This window comes from Cheilinus undulatus, linkage group 17, assembly GCF_018320785.1.
Source record: "Cheilinus undulatus linkage group 17, ASM1832078v1, whole genome shotgun sequence".
Lineage (NCBI taxonomy): Eukaryota > Metazoa > Chordata > Actinopteri > Labriformes > Labridae > Cheilinus > Cheilinus undulatus.
This window is the reverse complement of record NC_054881.1, coordinates 44,313,832-44,337,537: the sequence shown is the minus strand read 5'-3', so window position 1 is coordinate 44,337,537 and position 23,706 is coordinate 44,313,832. Positions and strand designations below refer to the sequence as shown.

Here is a 23,706-nt window from a genome sequence, read left to right as displayed (position 1 = left end):
CAGATTGTATCAGCTGTAAATATCAGTCTATATCAGCTGTAAATATCAGATTGTATCAGCTGTAAATATCAGTCTATATCAGCTGTAAATATCAGTCTGTATCAGCTGTAAATATCAGTCTATATCAGCTGTAAATATCAGTCTATATCAGCTGTAAATATCAGTCTATATCAGCTGTAAATATCAGTCTATATCAGCTGTAAATATCAGTCTATATCAGCTGTAAATATCAGTCTATATCAGCTGTAAATATCAGTCTACATCAGCTGTAAATATTAGTCTATATCAGCTGTAAATATCAGCCTACATCAGCTGTAAATATTAGTCTATATCAGCTGTAAATATCAGTCTATATCAGCTGTAAATATCAGTCTATATCAGCTGTAAATATCAGTCTACATCAGCTGTAAATATTAGTCTATATCAGCTGTAAATATTAGTCTATATCAGCTGTAAATATCAGTCTATATCAGCTGTAAATATCAGTCTATATCAGCTGTAAATATTAGTCTATATCAGCTGTAAATATCAGTCTATATCAGCTGTAAATATCAGTCTATATCAGCTGTAAATATCAGCCTATATCAGCTGTAAATATTAGTCTATATCAGCTGTAAATATCAGTCTATATCAGCTGTAAATATCAGTCTATATCAGCTGTAAATATCAGTCTATATCAGCTGTAAATATCAGTCTATATCAGCTGTAAATATCAGTCTACACCAGCTGTAAATATCAGTCTATATCAGCTGTAAATATCAGATTGTATCAGCTGTAAATATCAGTCTATATCAGCTGTAAATATCAGTCTATATCAGCTGTAAATATCAGATTGTATCAGCTGTAAATATCAGTCTATATCAGCTGTAAATATCAGATTGTATCAGCTGTAAATATCAGTCTATATCAGCTCTAAATATCAGTCTATATCAGCTGTAAATATCAGTCTATTTCAGCTGTAAATATCAGTCTATATCAGCTGTAAATATCAGTCTATATCAGCTCTAAATATCAGTCAATATCAGCTGTAAATATCAGTCTATTTCAGCTGTAAATATCAGTCTACATCAGCTGTAAATATCAGTCTATATCATCTGTAAATATCAGTCTATATCAGCTGTAAATATAAGTCTATATCAGCTGTAAATATCAGTCTACATCAGCTGTAAATATCAGTCTATATCAGCTGTAAATATCAGATTGTATCAGCTGTAAATATCAGTCTTTATCAGCTGTAAATATCAGATTGTATCAGCTGTAAATATCAGTCTATATCAGCTGTAAATATCAGTCTGTATCAGCTGTAAATATCAGTCTATATCAGCTGTAAATATCAGTCTATATCAGCTGTAAATATCAGTCTATATCAGCTGTAAATATCAGTCTATATCAGCTGTAAATATCAGTCTATATCAGCTGTAAATATCAGTCTACATCAGCTGTAAATATTAGTCTATATCAGCTGTAAATATCAGCCTACATCAGCTGTAAATATTAGTCTATATCAGCTGTAAATATCAGTCTATATCAGCTGTAAATATCAGTCTATATCAGCTGTAAATATCAGTCTACATCAGCTGTAAATATTAGTCTATATCAGCTGTAAATATTAGTCTATATCAGCTGTAAATATCAGTCTATATCAGCTGTAAATATCAGTCTATATCAGCTGTAAATATTAGTCTATATCAGCTGTAAATATCAGTCTATATCAGCTGTAAATATCAGTCTATATCAGCTGTAAATATCAGCCTATATCAGCTGTAAATATTAGTCTATATCAGCTGTAAATATCAGTCTATATCAGCTGTATATATCAGTCTATATCAGCTGTAAATATCAGTCTATATCAGCTGTAAATATCAGTCTATATCAGCTGTAAATATCAGTCTACACCAGCTGTAAATATCAGTCTATATCAGCTGTAAATATCAGATTGTATCAGCTGTAAATATCAGTCTGTATCAGCTGTAAATATCAGTCTATATCAGCTGTAAATATCAGATTGTATCAGCTGTAAATATCAGTCTATATCAGCTCTAAATATCAGTCAATATCAGCTGTAAATATCAGATTGTATCAGCTGTAAATATCAGTCTATATCAGCTGTAAATATCAGATTGTATCAGCTGTAAATATCAGTCTATATCAGCTGTAAATATCAGTCTGTATCAGCTGTAAATATCAGTCTATATCAGCTGTAAATATCAGTCTATATCAGCTGTAAATATCAGTCTATATCAGCTGTAAATATCAGTCTATATCAGCTGTAAATATCAGTCTATATCAGCTGTAAATATCAGTCTACATCAGCTGTAAATATTAGTCTATATCAGCTGTAAATATCAGTCTACATCAGCTGTAAATATTAGTCTATATCAGCTGTAAATATCAGTCTATATCAGCTGTAAATATCAGTCTATATCAGCTGTAAATATCAGTCTACATCAGCTGTAAATATTAGTCTATATCAGCTGTAAATATTAGTCTATATCAGCTGTAAATATCAGTCTATATCAGCTGTAAATATCAGTCTATATCAGCTGTAAATATTAGTCTATATCAGCTGTAAATATCAGTCTATATCAGCTGTAAATATCAGTCTATATCAGCTGTAAATATCAGCCTATATCAGCTGTAAATATTAGTCTATATCAGCTGTAAATATCAGTCTATATCAGCTGTATATATCAGTCTATATCAGCTGTAAATATCAGTCTATATCAGCTGTAAATATCAGTCTACACCAGCTGTAAATATCAGTCTATATCAGCTGTAAATATCAGTCTGTATCAGCTGTAAATATCAGTCTGTATCAGCTGTAAATATCAGTCTATATCAGCTGTAAATATCAGATTGTATCAGCTGTAAATATCAGTCTATATCAGCTCTAAATATCAGTCAATATCAGCTGTAAATATCAGATTGTATCAGCTGTAAATATCAGTCTATATCAGCTGTAAATATCAGATTGTATCAGCTGTAAATATCAGTCTATATCAGCTGTAAATATCAGTCTATATCAGCTGTAAATATCAGTCTATATCAGCTGTAAATATCAGTCTACACCAGCTGTAAATATCAGTCTATATCAGCTGTAAATATCAGTCTGTATCAGCTGTAAATATCAGTCTGTATCAGCTGTAAATATCAGTCTATATCAGCTGTAAATATCAGATTGTATCAGCTGTAAATATCAGTCTATATCAGCTGTAAATATCAGTCTATATCAGCTGTAAATATCAGATTGTATCAGCTGTAAATATCAGTCTATATCAGCTGTAAATATCAGTCTATATCAGCTGTAAATATCAGATTGTATCAGCTGTAAATATCAGTCTATATCAGCTGTAAATATCAGATTGTATCAGCTGTAAATATCAGTCTATATCAGCTCTAAATATCAGTCTATATCAGCTGTAAATATCAGTCTATTTCAGCTGTAAATATCAGTCTATATCAGCTGTAAATATCAGTCTATATCAGCTCTAAATATCAGTCAATATCAGCTGTAAATATCAGTCTATTTCAGCTGTAAATATCAGTCTACATCAGCTGTAAATATCAGTCTGTATCAGCTGTAAATATCAGCCTTTATCAGCTGTAAATATCAGTCTATATCAGCTGTAAATATCAGATTGTATCAGCTGTAAATATCAGTCTGTATCAGCTGTAAATATCAGTCAATATCAGCTGTAAATATCAGTCTATATCAGCTGTAAATATCAGTCCATATCAGCTGTAAATATCAGTCTGTATCAGCTGTAAATATCAGTCCATATCAGCTGTAAATATCAGTCTGTATCAGCTGTAAATATCAGTCTATATCAGCTGTAAATATCAGTCTGCATCAGCTGTAAATATCAGTCTGTATCAGCTGTAAATATCAGTCTGTATCAGCTGTAAATATCAGTCTATATCAGCTGTAAACATCAGTCTACATCAGCTGTAAATATTAGTCTATATCAGCTGTAAATATTAGTCTGTATCAGCTGTAAATATCAGTCCATATCAGCTGTAAATATCAGTCTATATCAGCTGTAAATATCAGTCTATATCAGCTGTAAATATCAGTCCATATCAGCTGTAAATATCAGTCTATATCAGCTGTAAATATCAGTCTGTATCAGCTGTAAATATCAGTCTATATCAGCTGTAAACATCAGTCTACATCAGCTGTAAATATTAGTCTATATCAGCTGTAAATATCAGTCTATATCAGCTGTAAATATCAGTCTATATCAGCTGTAAATATCAGTCTGTATCAGCTGTAAATATCAGTCTACATCAGCTGTAAATATCAGTCTATATCAGCTGTAAATATCAGTCTACATCAGCTGTAAATATCAGTCTACATCAGCTGTAAATATCAGTCTGTGTCAGCTGTAAATATCAGTCTACATCAGCTGTAAATATCAGTCTACATCAGCTGTAAATATCAGTCTATATCAGCTGTAAATATCAGTCTACATCAGCTGTAAATATCAGTCTATATCAGCTGTAAATATCAGTCTATATCAGCTGTAAATATCAGTCTGTATCAGCTGTAAATATCAGTCTATATCAGCTGTAAATATCAGATTGTATCAGCTATAAATATCAGTCTATATCAGCTGTAAATATCAGATTGTATCAGCTGTAAATATCAGTCTATATCAGCTGTAAATATCAGTCTATATCAGCTGTAAATATCAGTCAATATCAGCTGTAAATATCAGTCTATATCAGCTGTAAATATCAGCCTATATCAGCTGTAAATATCAGTCTATATCAGCTGTAAATATCAGTCTATATCAGCTGTAAATATCAGTCTGTATCAGCTGTAAATATCAGTCTACATCAGCTGTAAATATCAGTCTATATTAGCTGTAAATATCAGATTGTATCAGCTGTAAATATCAGCCTATATCAGCTGTAAATATCAGTCTATATCAGCTGTAAATATCAGATTGTATCAGCTGTAAATATCAGTCTATATCAGCTGTAAATATCAGATTGTATCAGCTGTAAATATCAGTCTATATCAGCTGTAAATATCAGTCAATATCAGCTGTAAATATCAGTCTGTATCAGCTGTAAATATCAGTCTGTATCAGCTGTAAATATCAGTCTATATCAGCTCTAAATATCAGTCAATATCAGCTGTAAATATCAGTCTATTTCAGCTGTAAATATCAGTCTGTATCAGCTGTAAATATCAGTCTGTATCAGCTTTAAATATCAGTCTTTATCAGCTCTAACTATCAGTCCATATCAGCTGTAAATATCAGTCTTTATCAGCTGTAAATATCAGTCTATATCAGCTGTAAATATCAGTCTGTATCAGCTGTAAATATCAGTCTTTATCAGCTCTAACTATCAGTCCATATCAGCTGTAAATATCAGTCTATATCAGCTGTAAATATCAGTCTGTATCAGCTCTAACTATCAGTCCATATCAGCTGTAAATATCAGTCTATATCAGCTGTAAATATCAGATTGTATCAGCTGTAAATATCAGTCTATATCAGCTGTAAATATCAGTCTGTATCAGCTGTAAATATCAGTCTATATCAGCTGTAAATATCAGTCTGTATCAGCTGTAAATATCAGTCTATATCAGCTGTAAATATTAGTCTATATCAGCTATAAATATCAGTCTATATCAGCTGTAAATATCAGATTGTATCAGCTGTAAATATCAGTCTATATCAGCTGTAAATATCAGTCTATATCAGCTGTAAATATCAGTCAATATCAGCTGTAAATATCAGTCTATATCAGCTGTAAATATCAGCCTATATCAGCTGTAAATATCAGTCTATATCAGCTGTAAATATCAGTCTATATCAGCTGTAAATATCAGTCTGTATCAGCTGTAAATATCAGTCTACATCAGCTGTAAATATCAGTCTATATTAGCTGTAAATATCAGATTGTATCAGCTGTAAATATCAGCCTATATCAGCTGTAAATATCAGTCTATATCAGCTGTAAATATCAGATTGTATCAGCTGTAAATATCAGTCTATATCAGCTGTAAATATCAGATTGTATCAGCTGTAAATATCAGTCTATATCAGCTGTAAATATCAGTCAATATCAGCTGTAAATATCAGTCTGTATCAGCTGTAAATATCAGTCTGTATCAGCTGTAAATATCAGTCTATATCAGCTCTAAATATCAGTCAATATCAGCTGTAAATATCAGTCTATTTCAGCTGTAAATATCAGTCTGTATCAGCTGTAAATATCAGTCTGTATCAGCTTTAAATATCAGTCTTTATCAGCTCTAACTATCAGTCCATATCAGCTGTAAATATCAGTCTTTATCAGCTGTAAATATCAGTCTATATCAGCTGTAAATATCAGTCTGTATCAGCTGTAAATATCAGTCTTTATCAGCTCTAACTATCAGTCCATATCAGCTGTAAATATCAGTCTATATCAGCTGTAAATATCAGTCTGTATCAGCTCTAACTATCAGTCCATATCAGCTGTAAATATCAGTCTATATCAGCTGTAAATATCAGTCTGTATCAGCTGTAAATATCAGTCTATATCAGCTGTAAATATCAGTCTATATCAGCTGTAAATATCAGTCTATATCAGCTGTAAATATCAGTCTGTATCAGCTGTAGATATCAGTCTGTATCAGCTGTAAATATCAGTCTGTATCAGCTGTAAATATCAGTCTATATCAGCTGTAAATATCAGTCTGTATCAGCTGTAAATATCAGTCTGTATCAGCTTTATTAAATTAATATCTCTCACCTGCAGACGTATGTTTTTTATGGGGCTTTTTTGAACAGATTCTTCTGCTGTTAACAGAGTTAGGGTTCAGAGTAAGCATGCTGTCCTCCTCACTGATGATGGAGCTCCTGCAGAGCGTCACACTTACAGCAGCCAGGTTGTCACTGGTAACCATTGAAGAAATAATACTGGCAACCAGATCAAAGTGTTTGGTTGCCATCAGATGCAACTACATCTAAGACAAAAACATGGCATGAAAATAAACACTTTAATATCTGAGGTGGGATTCATATTTAGATCTTAGTGACGTCCTGAGCTAGATAAAGCTGCAGGTATGTTGGATGTGTTTACTCATCATACCGGATTATTAACCAAAGATATGATACATGTTTGACACAACGGCATTAAAAATATCTGTCCTAGATGAACAATGTTGGGTTATTCTCATTTTTAGGGCTTCAGTTTTGCTGACAAACTCCTGCAGAGTGTCTAAATTGCACAAAAACATTGGCAGCCTTTCCACACAGACGCTGATGTTGACTTTACCCAACAGTCTGAGGAAATGATGCCCATGCTTTTCAGCACTGAGACAGTTTGAAGGAGTTTGCCTGCAATTTTAAAAACCTGACACTAAGAAATGACATAATATTTGCTGTTTAAGGCCCTTTGAATATCAAAGTTTGTGATTCTTTAAGAGAAACTCAGACAACTTGAGGAGTTTAAATCTTTTTACAGATCCGTTCTCTCCTACTCTTGTCTGATGAAGTAGATTTTTTTTAATTCAGCTGCTTTTTAATTCTTTGTGTCGTGTCAGAAACAGACTGTTTTGTGTTTAACCCTGTGGTACTGACGTGTCAAAGATCTGGACAGTCTCTATCAGCCCGTTCATCTCATAACTATTCCATCTGAATGCAGCAGCAGCTGTTGGAGTGTGTGTCTCCTGTTTTGTATCTGCAGCTGCTGAGTGTTTATGGGGTCCAATCTCTCCTCTAGTGTAGTAGATGAGTGTCTGATCCTCCCACAGCTCCTCATTGAGTCGAGGAGTCTCTGAGGAGATCTGCAGGAGGAGCTCAGGGACAGATCAGTGTGGAGGAGGGAGGAAGGTTTGGGGTTTGTCTGACCGCTATTAAGACTGCAGCTGTAGTGACATGGACAGCAGAGCTACTGAGGTGATGATTTCAACTTTCTCTTTGGACGGCTGTGGATCAGTGGATTTCACTTAGAAGGGTCAGGGTTTGATCCTTAGCTATGATAAGCAATATCAGCAATAAGGAATGTTTAATTGAGGTGTTTTTTTCTGAGCCATGAAAACGTCTGTGTTTGTTTTCCTGTATTTGTCCTCCGTCTTTATTCCCTCCATAGTGACTCTACTGTACTCGCTGTAGTCCTAACCATCACGCCCCTCCCCCAGCCTCCAAGATGGCTGCTGAAAATTTGATTACCCTGCTGCTTCACTGATAATTCATCCATGACCCCGTTTTGGAAACCTCTCAGGGACCCCCCCTCTTTACAAAGGTGTTTGTTCATTTAGAGAGAGGATGGTGATGATGACAGGGAAGCAGAGAGGAAGAGGAGGAGAGTGATGAAAGAACGACTCTTCATCATCTCTGTGAAAATATTTCACTAGAGACAGAAAACTGAGACTGTCCTTAAACTTCAGTGAGAAGCTCCACTGTTCTGATATGTAATCATGAATTTTATTAGGGCTGCAGTAATCGATTTGTTTTGTAATCCAGTACTCTAATTAGAAATATTGCATTTTTTTAAATCAATCACTTTTGCTTTTTTTTAGTAGTAGGCAAATGAGAAAATACAGTGGGTCCCTTAAATGGATTACTTGTATGTTAAAAAGAGGTACTGAAAGATTATCTAAACAAAATTTAAATAACTCCATTAGAGTATGCCTTCATTGAGTTTTAGGGATCATCTCCCAGGAAATTTTGGCTGCTAATACATTCTTTCTTGTATTGTAGTTTATTTTTATTTTTCACTTTGCCATTAAGGTAAAGACACACTAAACCATTTTAACATCCTTTACTTAGGGTAAGGGTTAGGGTTAGCATTAGTGTAATATTTTACAGTCTAGCAAGAGTAAATCTCCATTATCCACACAATGCTATAATGATATCTGACAGGTGGACTTTTATATTCCAGAAATGTGATCTATTTCTCAAAGGGTGTTCACTTTTAATTTTTGAAACCACATTTTTGTTGAATCCACTGTGTGCTTTTGACACCATGTGGACCTGGGAACAGGTTTTAGGGTAAAGCTGCATCTGTGATCTGTTGAATCCTGACTGTATGATGATGACCTCTGACCTCTTTGCTCTCTCTGTCTTAGTCACTGTTAGTAGCAATAACATTTCTATTGAACGGGCATCTAATCAGTGAAATGCAGTCTTATGAAAGCCTCCTGGGGACCAAAGGATTTTGAAAAAAATACGCCGAAACAAAGATGTGTGGGCTTGAAGTGCGTCTCTCTTCTGTAAGGCTGTCAGGTCGATCAGTGAAGTTTATAAAATCCCCTGAAGTCTGCTGACATAAACTGACTGCTGTTTTACCCGTTAAAGGCTCTTTAGTCTACGTAGAAAAATAAACTTTTATTTAAAGCTTTTTTACGATAAAATATCGCTGCAGCGTTAGCCTAGAGCCACACCTGCCATTATTCCACAGCCAGTGGATGCATAAAAACGCAGCAAGAGGGTTGTCACCATGAACACATCATCTTCTTTCTCTTCCCTCGTGATTTTCACACAGCGCAGCGCGTGTTTACTGCATGCTACGTCATAATAATGATATAAACAGATGCATTGTGCCACACATATAACCGTCCGTGTGAAACACAGCACACTGGCGACACCACGGCGTACATGAATACAGGACTGATCTAAGCCAAGCCTCGGGCCTTTTTTGAATGGAATCACCCGAATTGTCCAAGGAATGGTTTCAGTCCTAAATTTGATCCTGTTATTGATATTTAAGAGCTTCAGTCCTTTAAACTCACGTTAAAGTTTAAAGAATGAGGATGAAAAAGACCGTAGATCTGTTGGTCCTCTCTAAAACTACACAGACATTTAAATGCTGGCAGCTGAAAGGAGCATCAGGAAAGCCGCACCCATTTCCTGAGAGGGGCAGGGTCAGAGGCGGAGTCAGACAGCTCATTAACATTTAAAGCCACAGACACAGAAACAGCTGGTTCTGAACAGGGCTGAAACAGAGGGGTTTTTAGACACGCAGACATCAATACTGGAGTGTTTTTACAGAAACAAACTTCACAGGCATGTTTTAGGACCTCTGAGACCGATATAAACTTGTCTTAAAGGGTGAAATATACGAGCTTTAAGTCTGCAAAACATCCACTCTGGCTGTGTCTGAAATCACTCCCTATTCACTCTATAGTGAACACGCCATTTTGTAGTGGTGTCCAAATTCTGAGTGAGAATTGGTATTCACTATATAGTGCACTCATTCTATCCCACAATGCATTGTGAAAAGTAGTGAACAACCGATGGTCACCAGCCCAGCAATATTTACCATAATGCATCGCGGTTGCTGCTCTCAAACATGACGGATGAACGAGAGGAGCACAGGAACATAAATAAAAACTTTTTAAAATGCTTTTTGTTTGTTGGTTTTACCAAATCTGTAAGAAAATATTAAGGATTCAAAACAGAGTAACTTTTTCCCTCTGATGATTACAAAACATGAGACCATCATCTTTATGCAAAAATAAGTGAATACAAAAATGTAGATTATTTGTTCACTATAGAGACAACTTTTTTATCTATTAGTATATTTGTTTTTTGTGAAAATACGTTACATTTTGTATCAGTTTTCAGTGAAATTCTACTGTTAATTTCAATCCTCAGCCGTTGTCATGGAAATTTACAAGCCGTTGTTGCTTAACGTTTTAGTTGTAAGACGGCGATGACGTCATCGCCCGCGGCCGGCGTAGAGTCCAAAAATCATTTTTGTGTTTAGCAGTTGAGTCCACTATATGCTGCTCATCAGAGAGTGGATAGGGAGTAGGGAATGAGTGTGTGGTTTCGGACACAGCCTCTGACTCTAAAACACATTTATGAGGTCAAAGGTCAAGCCCCCCAGTCCTTCTTCCTGTCCCACAGCTGTAGTGTCACTGTCTCACCTGATGGAGGCGTTAAAACACCAGGATGTAGTTCTTCTTTCTGTCACCTCATGAACTTCTCCAGACCCTGTGGCAGAAACTCGTATTCATGCCTTCATAACCCCCCGCTTTGACTGCAATGGAGTCCTGTCTGGGGTACCCAGCAAAACCCTGGACAGGCTTCAGTTTGTCCAAAACTCTGCTACTAGAGTTCTCACCTGCACTAGACCCTGGTGGCACATCACTCCGACTCTCATCCACCTTCACTGGCTCCCTATCAGGTCCCAAGTCAACTACCAAATCCTCCCCCTCACATAAACATGACCTCTCTGACCCTCTCCATCCTCATACACCTTCTTAGAACCTTTGGTTTTCAGACACTGGCCTGCTTCCCGTATCCAAAACCAAACTCCGATCCTATGGAGACAGAGCCTTCAGTGCTGCAGCCCCCACCCTCTGGAAGTAAAGCACTCTTGGGTTCCTTGAAAGGCGCTATAGAAAGCCAACATATTATCCTTCAAAAGTTGTATTTTTGCTTCTTCTTTCACTCTTGTCTGCAGAGTGCATTGTGGGACATTGAGTCCTTATTAGCAGGCTCACCATGAGTCATGATTGACTTTCCTGACTGTGAGTATCCTGCAGAGAGAGCTGTGATTGTGAGTCTGCTGCCACCTAGTGGTCACATCTGTTCCTGTTCAGCTGATGAGCATGTGTTTATATCGCTGTCAGTCCTCAGGACCCTCTGCCTTCTAAGTGAGAAATTTAGACCTGGATTTAAAAATAACCAACAAATGAAATAGTTTTATTTTGGACCTTAGAGGGACAAACATGTGGACAGAAACAGGGCAGACATTTTTAAAGAGCTGTTACTATGGGAACCCTGGAGAGACATGCATTCACACGTTTGATTTTACTCTGTTTATCATGATAACTCAGACATTTTTGGCATTTTTTAAAGAAATAATCACATTATTAGGTGAAAACTAGGTGGAGATAGTAATTCATCATCACAGCAGAATGGAGTAGAAAAAAAATACATAGATGTTTGTCCACTCTGGGCTTCTGTACTATTTCTGTTTTTTCCCACATTCATGACCCACTAAAATCGGCTCTGTTGCCCACTTTTAATGCTGCTAACAGGAGGATAATATGCTGCATGCATGGCTGTTTCATGCTGTGATAATGATCTGAAGTGTGAATAAGAGTTAAATGATCTGTTTTAACTCTCACAGTTCCTGTGTCTTCTACCAAAGTCAGCAGACATTACCATCTATCACCTCACACCTTCCTCTTCTCCTGGTCCTCATATATTCATGCATTTATTTCTTTATATTTTATTCGCAAATTTAAAAACAGGAGTTGGAAATTATTCTGACAACGAGTCAAAAAGAACAACCCGCAAACAAGAACACACACTTTAAGGCATAAGAACCATCCAGACGTACCTGAGCATGGTAGGAACCCAAGAAATAACACATTTAATTTAAAAAAGACAGAAACATTCTAAGAAATGAAACTGTTAAAAGAGATAAAGCAACAAAAGTGGACAGACGCTATGAAATAAATGGGAGAGATGGTAGAAATAAAAAGATAAGAGAAACAACACACGCAGGAAACCTGCTGGTCTCCACCAGAGTAACCTCAAATAATCAGAGGACAGCTGACGTCCAGCAGGGGGCAGCATCTGATGGTTCAATGTTCACATCCATGTGTGGCTCTGAGAGAAGAAGTCAGTAGATGTTTCTCTGCTGGTAAAGGTGTTTCTATGAAGATAAAGACCAAACCAGAGACAAAAACATCTCCTTCTTGTTTTATGACTGTGGGATCATTTTCTTCTTCTCCGTCAGTGATAACCTCTTTCATGTGCTTTATGTCTACAGGCATGGATGAGAGGTTATGTGTGGCCCCTCCTTAAAGGCCTGTGTCGCCCCCAGCCTCCGGTCCCTCTGTGAGCATGTATCGCAGGAACGGACTTTCTGATGGCACCAGCATCAACTCCATCACCTCAGAGGTAACACCAGTCTACCAGCACTGGAACCATCAGTGTCAAACACGTTTAATATTCACCAGTATCAGCTCCATCACCTCAGAGGTAACACCAGTCTACCAGCACTGGAACCATCAGTGTCAAACACGTTTAATATTCACCAGTATCAGCTCCATCACCTCAGAGGTAACACCAGTCTACCAGCACTGGAACCATCAGTGTCAAACACGTTTAATATTCACCAGTATCAGCTCCATCACCTCAGAGATAACACCAGTCTACCAGCACTGGAACCATCAGTGTCAAACACGTTTAATATTCACCAGTATCAGCTCCATCACCTCAGAGATAACACCAGTCTACCAGCACTGGAACCATCAGTGTCAAACACGTTTAATATTCACCAGTATCAGCTCCATCACCTCAGAGGTAACACCAGTCTACCAGCACTGGAACCATCAGTGTCAAACACGTTTAATATTCACCAGTATCAGCTCCATCACCTCAGAGGTAGTTAGGTAAAAGCTAAATGCTCCAGGTTTTACTAATGTGAATTTAACAGCATCAGTTAAAGTTTTGTTTTTTATTTCATATTCTGCCCCAGGGCCAACCTCAGAGGTGCTGATCCTCCTAGGGGTCACACCCAGGTGACACAGATATCCATCCAGCTTACACCTGGGTTTACCGAGTAAAGGTACTGATGGTGGAGACTAGATCAGGGTTTACATCCCAAACCAGTCTGAACTGAGCTGGACTAACTGGTGGAAAAGGACCAACGAGTGTCAGAAGAGTAGGACGTGGCAGATCAGTTGTTTGGTTCTTCTCTTGACTTCTGACCGTGGAAACTCTAACAACTGCTCACCAAAACAAACCAAACCGAACCAGACTGTTGGGTGGAAATAAACCACATTAAAAGTCCCTGTTTATTTTTGAATTTGAATTTCTTAACAAATTAAAGTCCATTCTGATCAGTCTTTATATTTGTTTCCTTGCTCATATTTATTTTACTTTTATATAAATATAAATCCAGTCCAACCAGTCTTTATATTTATTTTTCATGCTCATATCTCTTCTTGTTTTTTAAAATAAAAACCAATCCTTTCTGATCAGTCTTTGTATTTCTTCTCCCTGCTCATATTTATCTTTATTTTTAGATAAATTTAAATCCAGTCTTATCAGTCGTGTATTTCTCCTCCCTGACTCGGACTCATCCATCGACTCGTCCCCGTGTTTCTAAAATCGACTCGTCCACGTGTCGTCATGTAAACACGTCTCTCTGTTTTCCTCCTCTTTCTGATTTAAAGTCTTTTCCTCCTGGTTTGGTTGGGTCTAAATCCTGATCTGATCCTGTCTAACCCTGAGGACGAGGAGGAGCCGCTCTCATTCAGTTCAGATGAAATCATTCTAAATAAACAGGAAACAGATTCACTGAGGGTAAACGTGCCCAGGACCAAACATCTGTTTTTACTCTGCTTCATCAGAATAAACCCAGAATCACATTATGTAAGTGGATTTACTTTAAACGCTGCTTTAGTCCAGAACTTCAGACCGATCCTGATTGAAGGAGTCAGGACGACGAGTTTTCCTCTAAACACAGAGAGAACGGATAACAGAGGACCATATGGTCTCTAGGAGGTTCTTCATCACTGTTTATCTCTTTAGTTTTCCTCCTGACAGCCCCACTGTGAACATGAACACGTTTTTAACATGACATCCAAACCAACCAATCACTGACGACTAAACTACTGACTGGAGTTTAAATGATAGAACACTGACTCTCTGATCACATGTAAATTATTGATTATTTGTAGTTATATTTCTAATCTTTATTTTTAAGGCGAGCAGCAGCTCTGACTCTCTGGATGGACCGTGTGTTGACTACGCCAAAAGCTACGACGCCGTCATCTTCGACGTGCTGAAGGTGACGCCCGAGGAGTTCGCTGTGAGTAAGATTAGATCAGCGCCGTGGTTTAGTCAGAGCCTGAGAGGAATTTAACGGTTTACTTATTCACTTAACTCTCTAAAGCACGAGGACAGACGCTCTTACTCTGAAAATCACAGGAACAGGATTTAATGGATTAAAGACAACAATTAATAATCAATCATGTGCTCTGCTCTGGTTTACATCAGTCTCATATACAGTAATCTCTCAGACTCTTTATAATCCACTTTCTCTAAGGATGATTTCTATGTTTCAGAGTCAGATCACCCTGATGGATGCTCCGGTGTTTAAAGCCATTCAGCCTGAGGTGAGACGCCCACACATAGACCACTAACAGACCACTAACAGACCACTAACAGACCAGACATAGACCACTAACAGACCACACATAGACCACTAACAGACCACACATAGACAACTAACAGACCACACATAGACCACACATAGACCACTAACAGACCACACATAGACCACTAACAGACCACACAGACCACTAACAGACCAGACATAGACCACTAACAGACCACACATAGACCACTAACAGACCACACATAGACCACTAACAGACCACACATAGACCACTAACAGACCACACATAGACAACTAACAGACCACACATAGACCACTAACAGACCACTAACAGACCACTAACAGACCAGACATAGACCACTAACAGACCACACATAGACCACACATAGACCACACATAGACAACTAACAGACCACACATAGACCACACATAGACCACTAACAGACCACACATAGACAACTAACAGACCACACATAGACCACACATAGACCACTAACAGACCACACATAGACAACTAACAGACCACACATAGACCACACATAGACCACTAACAGACCACACATAGACCACTAACAGACCACACATAGACCACTAACAGACCACACAGACCACTAACAGACCACACATAGACCACTAACAGACCACACATAGACCACTAACAGACCAAACATAGACCACATATAGACCACTAACAGACCACACATAGACCACTAACAGACCACACATAGACCACTAACAGCCCACACATAGACCACACATAGACCACTAACAGACCACACATAGACCACTAACAGACCACACATAGACCACACATAGACCACTAACAGACCACACATAGACCACTAACAGACCACACATAGACCACACATAGACCACTAACAGACCACACATAGACCACACATAGACCACTAACAGACCACACAGACCACTAACAGACCACACATAGACCACTAACAGACCACACATAGACCACTAACAGACCAAACATAGACCACATATAGACCACTAACAGACCACACATAGACCACTAACAGACCATACATAGACCACTAACAGACCACACAGACCACTAACAGACCACACATAGACCACTAACAGACCACACATAGACCACTAACAGACCACACATAGACCACACATAGACCACTAACAGACCACACATAGACCACTAACAGACCACACATAGACCACACATAGACCACTAACAGACCACACATAGACCACTAACAGACCAAACATAGACCACACATAGACCACACATAGACCACTAACAGACCACACATAGACCACTAACAGACCACACATAGACCACTAAAAGACCACACATAGACCACTAACAGACCACACATAGACCACTAACAATCCAAACATAGACCACTAACAGACCACACATAGACCACACATAGACCACTAAAAGACCACACATAGACCACTAACAGACCACACATAGACCACTAACAGACCACACATAGACCACTAACCGACCACACATAGACCACTAAAAGACTACACATAGACCACTAACAGACCACACATAGACCACTAACAGACCACACATAGACCACTAACAGACCACACATAGACCACACATAGACTACACAAAGACCACACATGGACTACACATAGACCACACATAGACCACTAACAGACCACACATAGACCACACATAGACCACTAATACACCAAATATAGACCACTAACAGACCACATAGACCACTAACAGACCACACCTAGACCACTAACAGACCACACATAGACCACTAACAGACCACACATAGACCACACATAGACCACTAACAGACCACACATAGACCACTAACAGACCACACATAGACCACACATAGACCACTAACAGACCACACATAGACCACTAACAGACCACACATAGACCACTAACAGACCACACATAGACCACTAACAGACCAAACATAGACCACACATAGACCACACATAGACCACTAACAGACCACACATAGACCACTAACAGACCACACATAGACCACTAACAGACCACACATAGACCACTAACAGACCACACATAGACCACACATAGACCACTTACAGACCACACATAGACCACACATAGACCACTAAAAGACCACACATAGACCACTAACAGACCACACATAGACCACTTACAGACCACAGATAGACCAAACATGGACCACTAACAGACCACACATAGACCACTAACAGACCACACATAGACCACACATAGACCACTAATACACCACATATAGACCACTAAAAGACCACACATAGACCACTAACCGACCACACATAGACCACTAACAGACCACACATAGACCACTAACAGACCACACATAGACCACTAACAGACCACACATAGACCACCAATACACCACACATAGACCACACATAGACTACACATAGACCACACATAGACCACTAACAGACCACACATAGACCACACATAGACGACTAATACACCACACATAGACCACTAACAGACCACACATAGACCACACATAGACCACACATAGATCACTAACAGACTACACATAGACCACAAATAGACCACACACAGACCACACATAGACCACACATAGACCACACACAGACCACACACAGACCACACATAGACCACACATAGACCACTAAAAGACCACACATAGACCACTAACAGACCACACATAGACCACTTACAGACCACACATAGACCACACATAGACCACACATAGACCACTAACAGACCACACATAGACCACTAACAGACCACTTACAGACCACAAATAGACCACACATAGACCATACACAGACCACACATAGACTGCCAACAGACAACCAAAAGAGATTGCCAACAGACCACACATAGAGCACACATAGACCACCGACAGACCACCAAAATTCAAATGACCACTTCCTGATGTTTTTTCTTATTCGTGTATATCCACATATGTTAAATCCATCCTGGTAATATTTGGATGAGCTGTAAAGTTTAATCCCTTTCGGATTTTACTTTGTTGTCTTCAGGTGTGTGGGTTTAGTAAATCAGGTTTTCAACATATGGGTTGGGGCCCAAGATTAGGTCACAAATGAGCCACAGTAGTGGCAGATTAAAGCCCTGAACTTGTGGTTTGTTCCAGTTTGTGTACCAGTGATAAGGAGTCGTTTTCTTGAGATTATGACTTTTAAAATCTTTTTTTATCTTTGGATGATGAATGTGGTTTACTCATGACAATGTGTTCAACCTCTTCATCTCCTAATGTACACGTTTTCTTGGGAAACAGCAAAAGTGTGTTAAACTCTCCAGGGGCCTCTGTTCTGTCAGGTTTGGTTCCATTAAAGGTCCAGACTGTAGAACTTTTCATTAGATAATTAAAGAAGTTTAAATTTATAAATCTGGGCAGTGATTTCTCATCAGGAAGTCGGTGGAGGAGTCCTGAGGACGGACCAGAAGGAAACAACAGTTTAAAACATAGGTGGCTGAAGCCAGATAAAGTTCCTGCAAGTCGGCATTCCGGTGGTTGAGAAAAATGGATACAAAGTCGTTTTCTTCAAAATCTTCATTTTTCGTTTTTTCTCATTTTATGCAGGTCCGACATTTAAACTACTCATTCGATGAAGAAAGTAACACAAATGTCATATTTAAAAGCATTAATTTTGTCTTTAAAAATGCCCTCTTTTCATAGTTTCTGCGGGGAGATTGAGGGGAGGGGAAAGCGAAACTGCTGGGTGATAATTGGCCCCTCAGCCTGCCATTGTTCCCAGTTTCGCCCATTGAGATGGACAATAACAAACACTGCATGCAGTGAAAGTTTGATGAAGGCGGATTTCCTGTGGGAATATTTTGATGAGCGTCACCAGTCGATTCAGAAGGTTCGGGTGGACTTTATGTAAATGTGGCCCTGTTGTTCACACCCATCACCCGGCCTGCCTGAAGGTAGGAGAAGTCCTTAAACTTTGAGCCTGGTTTTCTCAGAACAAACAGGAACTAGAAGTTAACATTCAAATGAGCATATCTTTGTGAAATATCCTCAGATTAAGGTGATGATACACCAGTGGAAAGCTTGGAAACTACACTTTCACAATGTGTAAAAAACTTTAAAAACGACCTTGGACGACTTGCAGGGGTTCTTACCAGCTTTGGTCACATATTTATTGATGGACCCATGAGTTGGTTTGACACCAGCTGATATCAGTCCTGTTGGCAAATATCAGCCATCAGTAACTAAAGAACCATGAACCGATATCATAGGTCCATCTTTACTGATGTGTATGAAAGCTAAATGAGGCTAGCTGTTAGCTGTTAGCTGTTCTCTTAGAGACTTTGATTTTGGTTGGTAGGGGGATCAGACTAAAACAGGTATCAGCCCTTTTTTTTGTTACTGTGCATGTTAAAGGGGACATATTATGCAAAAATCACCTTTTCAGGCTTTTCTAACATAAATTTGTGCCCCTGGTCTGGAAAAATCCCCTTCCTCTTCTCCACCTTTCTGAAAATGTGTGCTGAAACAAGCCGTTCTCAGATTTTACACCTAATGACTTCACCAGGGGCATAAGCACCCGCCCCCAGGTTTAGTGGGCCCTCCCCCACTTGGAGGAAAGTTTTGCCTCCTCTCCTGATCCTCCTCTGAGATGCTGATAGCTCAGTGGGTTACCCTGCTGACTACGGTCTGGGAGATTGATGGAATCCCAGTCAGGTCCTAAACTTTGGATGAAAGTGTCTGAAACATCAGGAGTGCTGCATCCATTTCCTGAGAGGGGTGTGGTCAGGGGCGAGGCAGGGAGCTAATTACCATTTAAAGCCACAGACACAGAGACAGCTGGTTCTGAGCAGGGCTGAAACAGAGGGGTTTGTAGACACTCACAAACCAGTACTGGAGTGTTTTCACAGAAACAAACTTCACAGACATGTTTCAGGACCTCTGAGACCGATACAAACTTGTCTTAAAGGGTGAAATATGTGACCTTTAATTCTGCATCAGAGGGTCATTACTGTGAATCAGACGGCTGATAGATCACACACACACACACACACACACACACACGCACACACCCCTCTAGTCTTTGTAGTTCAGAGATATTTCAGTGTTTCTGTCCTGCAGCGGTTCCTTTAATCACGGAGTACAATCAGGGACTTTAGACAAGAACTCCTGATGATTTAACCTCAGGAACACGGCGAGGATGGCTTTAACGTTTCCACATGTTAAGAGCTGAACCTGCTTCATATCTGCTCTATAATCATCATAGATGAACAGTATTTATTATTTATATCCATGATTATTGTTTCTTTGATTTAATGTGAGCTGATCTCTGATTTATTAAACCGTTTCCATCCAAACTCAGGGAGCAGTCAGTCTTTCCTACAGTGCAGTTAACATGTTCATTTCTGTGCTTTTATTTTGGCGGTCCATGGTCAGATGTGCTTCATCCTCTCTCTGATTATAATGTTAGTTATTATTTCTTTAAACATGATGGCTAATGGGAATTTTCTGTGATGTAACAGGAGCTGGCGAGCTGTGGTTGGAACGGGAAAGAGAAACACAGTTTGGCTCCAAACGTGGTGGCGTTCACTCGACGGTTCAACCAGGTAGACCGCCGTCTGGGACTGTGATGGACTTAAAGTCTCATGATAAGTCTGGAGATATGACAGACCCATAGATAGCAGTCAGAAAGCTCAGATGTTTTTGATTATTGGCTTTTTAAAATACAGGAGCTCCTCATGGAGCCATCTAACCCTAACCCCGTTTTTATCTTTAGACCCAGACAGAGTCTGACTGAAAACATCCATAAGTAAAGAGACACAGACACCAGGGTCTGGCTCCAGACCGGGGTCTGGCTCCAGACCGGGGTCTAGCTCCAGACTGGCTCAGGTCTAAATGAGTATAACTGAAGAGGGCTTTAGGTGATGCTCTCCATCCAAGCAGTCTTTCTGTGTTATTTTGTTTTAATTGTGTGTTTTTATTTTGTGTTTTAATTGTGTTTTTATTTTGTGTTTTAATTGTGTTTTTATTTTGTGTTTTAATTGTGTTTTTATTGTGTTTTTATTTTGTGTTTTTATTTTGTGTTTTTATTGTGTTTTTATTTTGTGTTTTTGTGTTTTTATTGTGTTTTTATTTTGTGTTTTTATTTTGTGTTTTAATTGTGTTTTTATTTTGTGTTTTAATTGTGTGTTTTGTGTGTTTTATCGTGTGTTTTTATTTTGTGTTTTAATTATGTTTTTATTGTGTTTTTATTTTGTGTTTTTATTTTGTGTTTTTATTTTGTGTTTTAATTGTGTTTTTATTTTGTGTTTTTATTTTGTGTTTTAATTATGTTTTTATTGTGTTTTTATTTTGTGTTTTTATTTTGTGTTTTAATTATGTTTTTATTGTGTTTTTATTTTGTGTTTTTATTTTGTGTTTTAATTGTGTTTTTATTTTGTGTTTTAATTTTGTGTTTTAATTTTGTGTTTTAATTGTGTTTTTATTTTGTGTTTTAATTTTGTGTTTTAATTTTGTGTTTTAATTGTGTTTTTATTTTGTGTTTTAATTTTGTGTTTTAATTGTGTGTTTTATCATGTGTTTTTATTTTGTGTTTTAATTTTGTGTTTTAATTGTGTTTTTATTTTGTGTTTTTATTTTGTGTTTTAATTGTGTGTTTTATCATGTGTTTTTATTTTGTGTTTTTCCAGGTGAGTTTCTGGCTGGTCAGAGAAATCCTGACTGCTCAGACTCTGAAGATCCGAGCGGAGATCCTCAGTCACTTCATCAAGATCGCCAAGGTGAGAGCAGAGCGCTGAAAAAACTTTCAGAACGGCTTCAAACTAAAAATAATTAGTTGATTAAATAAATACTTTTTTAAAAACAGAGCATGGGAACTCTGCCATTAGGGGGCTCTCAGCCAAAACTATAACAATAAAATTATATTTTAAGATGAGCTGTGTAGCTCTGCACACCTCCTCTGTTTACAAGTTTTTGACTTTTTTAACCATTAAGAGATTCCTCAATATTCTAACACATTTATCCCTAAGGACAACGAATGCTCGCGTCCCTAAAACTGCTGTAAAAAGGATATATATTCATATTTTTTTCCACTTTAAACTGAAATAATCATATCAAATATTAATTATTATTTTATGATTTTGACCCTTTAAAGGCCATGATGTTTACAAAACAGTTATTAGAACCATCTGTTATTACAACTGTCTGTTATAAGAACCGTCTGTTAATAGAACCGTCTCTTATTAGAACCGTCTGTCTTTACAACCGTCTGTTTTTAAAACCGTCTGTTTTTAAAACCGTCTCTCTTAGAACCGTCTGTCTTAAGAACCGTCTGTTTTTAAAACCGTCTCTCTTAGAACCGTCTGTCTTTAGAACCGTCTCTCCTTAGAACCATCTGTGTTTAGAACCATCTGTCTTTAGAACCATCTGTCTTTAGAACAGTCTGTCTTTAGAACTGTCTGCCTTTAGAACTGTCTGTCTTTAGAACTGTCTGTCTTTAGAACCGTCTGTCTTTAGAACTGTCTGTCTTTAGAACCGTCTGTCTTTAGAACTGTCTGTCTTTAGAACCGTCTGTCTTTAGAGTCGTCTGCCTTTAGAACCGTCTGCCTTTAGAATCATCTGTCTTTAGAACCATCTGTCTTTAGAACCGTCTGTCTTTAGAACTGTCTGCGTTTAGAACCGTCTGTCTTTAGAGTCGTCTGCCTTTAGAACCGTCTGCCTTTAGAATCATCTGTCTTTAGAACCATCTGTCTTTAGAACCGTCTGTCTTTAGAACTGTCTGCCTTTAGAACTGTCTGCCTTTAGAATCATCTGTCTTTAGAACTGTCTGTCTTTAGAACCATCTGTCTTTAGAACCGTCTGCCTTTAGATAAATCTGTCTTTAGAACCGTCTGTCTTTCAAACCGTGTGTCTTTAGAATCGTCTGTCTTTAGAACCACCTGTCTATAGAACCATCTGTCTTCAGAACCGTCTGTCTTTAGAGTCGTCTGTCTTTAGAACCATCTGTCCATAGAACCATCTGTCTTTAGAACCATCTGTCTTTAGAACCGTCTGTCTTTAGAACCTTCCGTCTTCAGAACCGTCTGTCTTTAGAGTCATCTGTCTTTAGAACCATCTGTCCATAGAACCAACTGTCTTTAGAACCATCTGTCTTCAGAACCGTCTGTCTTTCAAACCGTGTGTCTTTAGAACTGTCTGCCTTTAGAATCATCTGTCTTTAGAACTGTCTGTCTTTAGAACCGTCTGTCTTTCAAACCGTGTGTCTTTAGAATCGTCTGTCTTTAGAACCACCTGTCTAAAGAACCGTCCGTCTTCAGAACCATCTGTCTTTAGAGTCATCTGTCTTTAGAACCGTCTGTCTTTAGAACTGTCTGTCTTTTGAACCGTCTGTCTTTAGAATCGTTTCTCTTTAGAACCGTCTGTCTTTAGAACTGTCTGTCTTTAGAATCGTTTCTCTTTAGAACCGTCTGTCTTTAGAACCGTCTGTCTTTAGAACCTTCTGTCTTTAGAACTGTCTGTCTTTAGAATCGTTTCTCTTTAGAACCGTCTGTCTTTAGAACCGTCTGTCTTTAGAACCGTCTGTCTTTAGAACTGTCTGTCTTTTGAACTGTCTGTCTTTTGAAACGTCTGTCTTTAGAATCGTTTCTCTTTAGAACCGTCTGTCTTT

General features: G+C 38.2%; 1 protein-coding gene across 2 annotated transcripts in view; it reads left to right on the top strand.

Moving 5' to 3' along the window:
* LOC121525692 (ras-specific guanine nucleotide-releasing factor RalGPS1-like) overlaps window positions 1-23,706 on the top strand; it is a 129,325-nt gene that overhangs the window by 20,120 nt on the left and 85,499 nt on the right. For both annotated transcript variants that reach the window (XM_041811802.1, XM_041811801.1), the window contains exons 2-6: window positions 12,736-12,866; window positions 14,680-14,784; window positions 15,041-15,091; window positions 20,564-20,647; window positions 21,731-21,820. In XM_041811802.1, coding sequence (XP_041667736.1) covers window positions 12,810-12,866; window positions 14,680-14,784; window positions 15,041-15,091; window positions 20,564-20,647; window positions 21,731-21,820 — 387 coding nt within the window. In that variant the 5' untranslated portion in view covers window positions 12,736-12,809. The remainder of the gene's footprint in view (window positions 1-12,735; window positions 12,867-14,679; window positions 14,785-15,040; window positions 15,092-20,563; window positions 20,648-21,730; window positions 21,821-23,706) is intronic.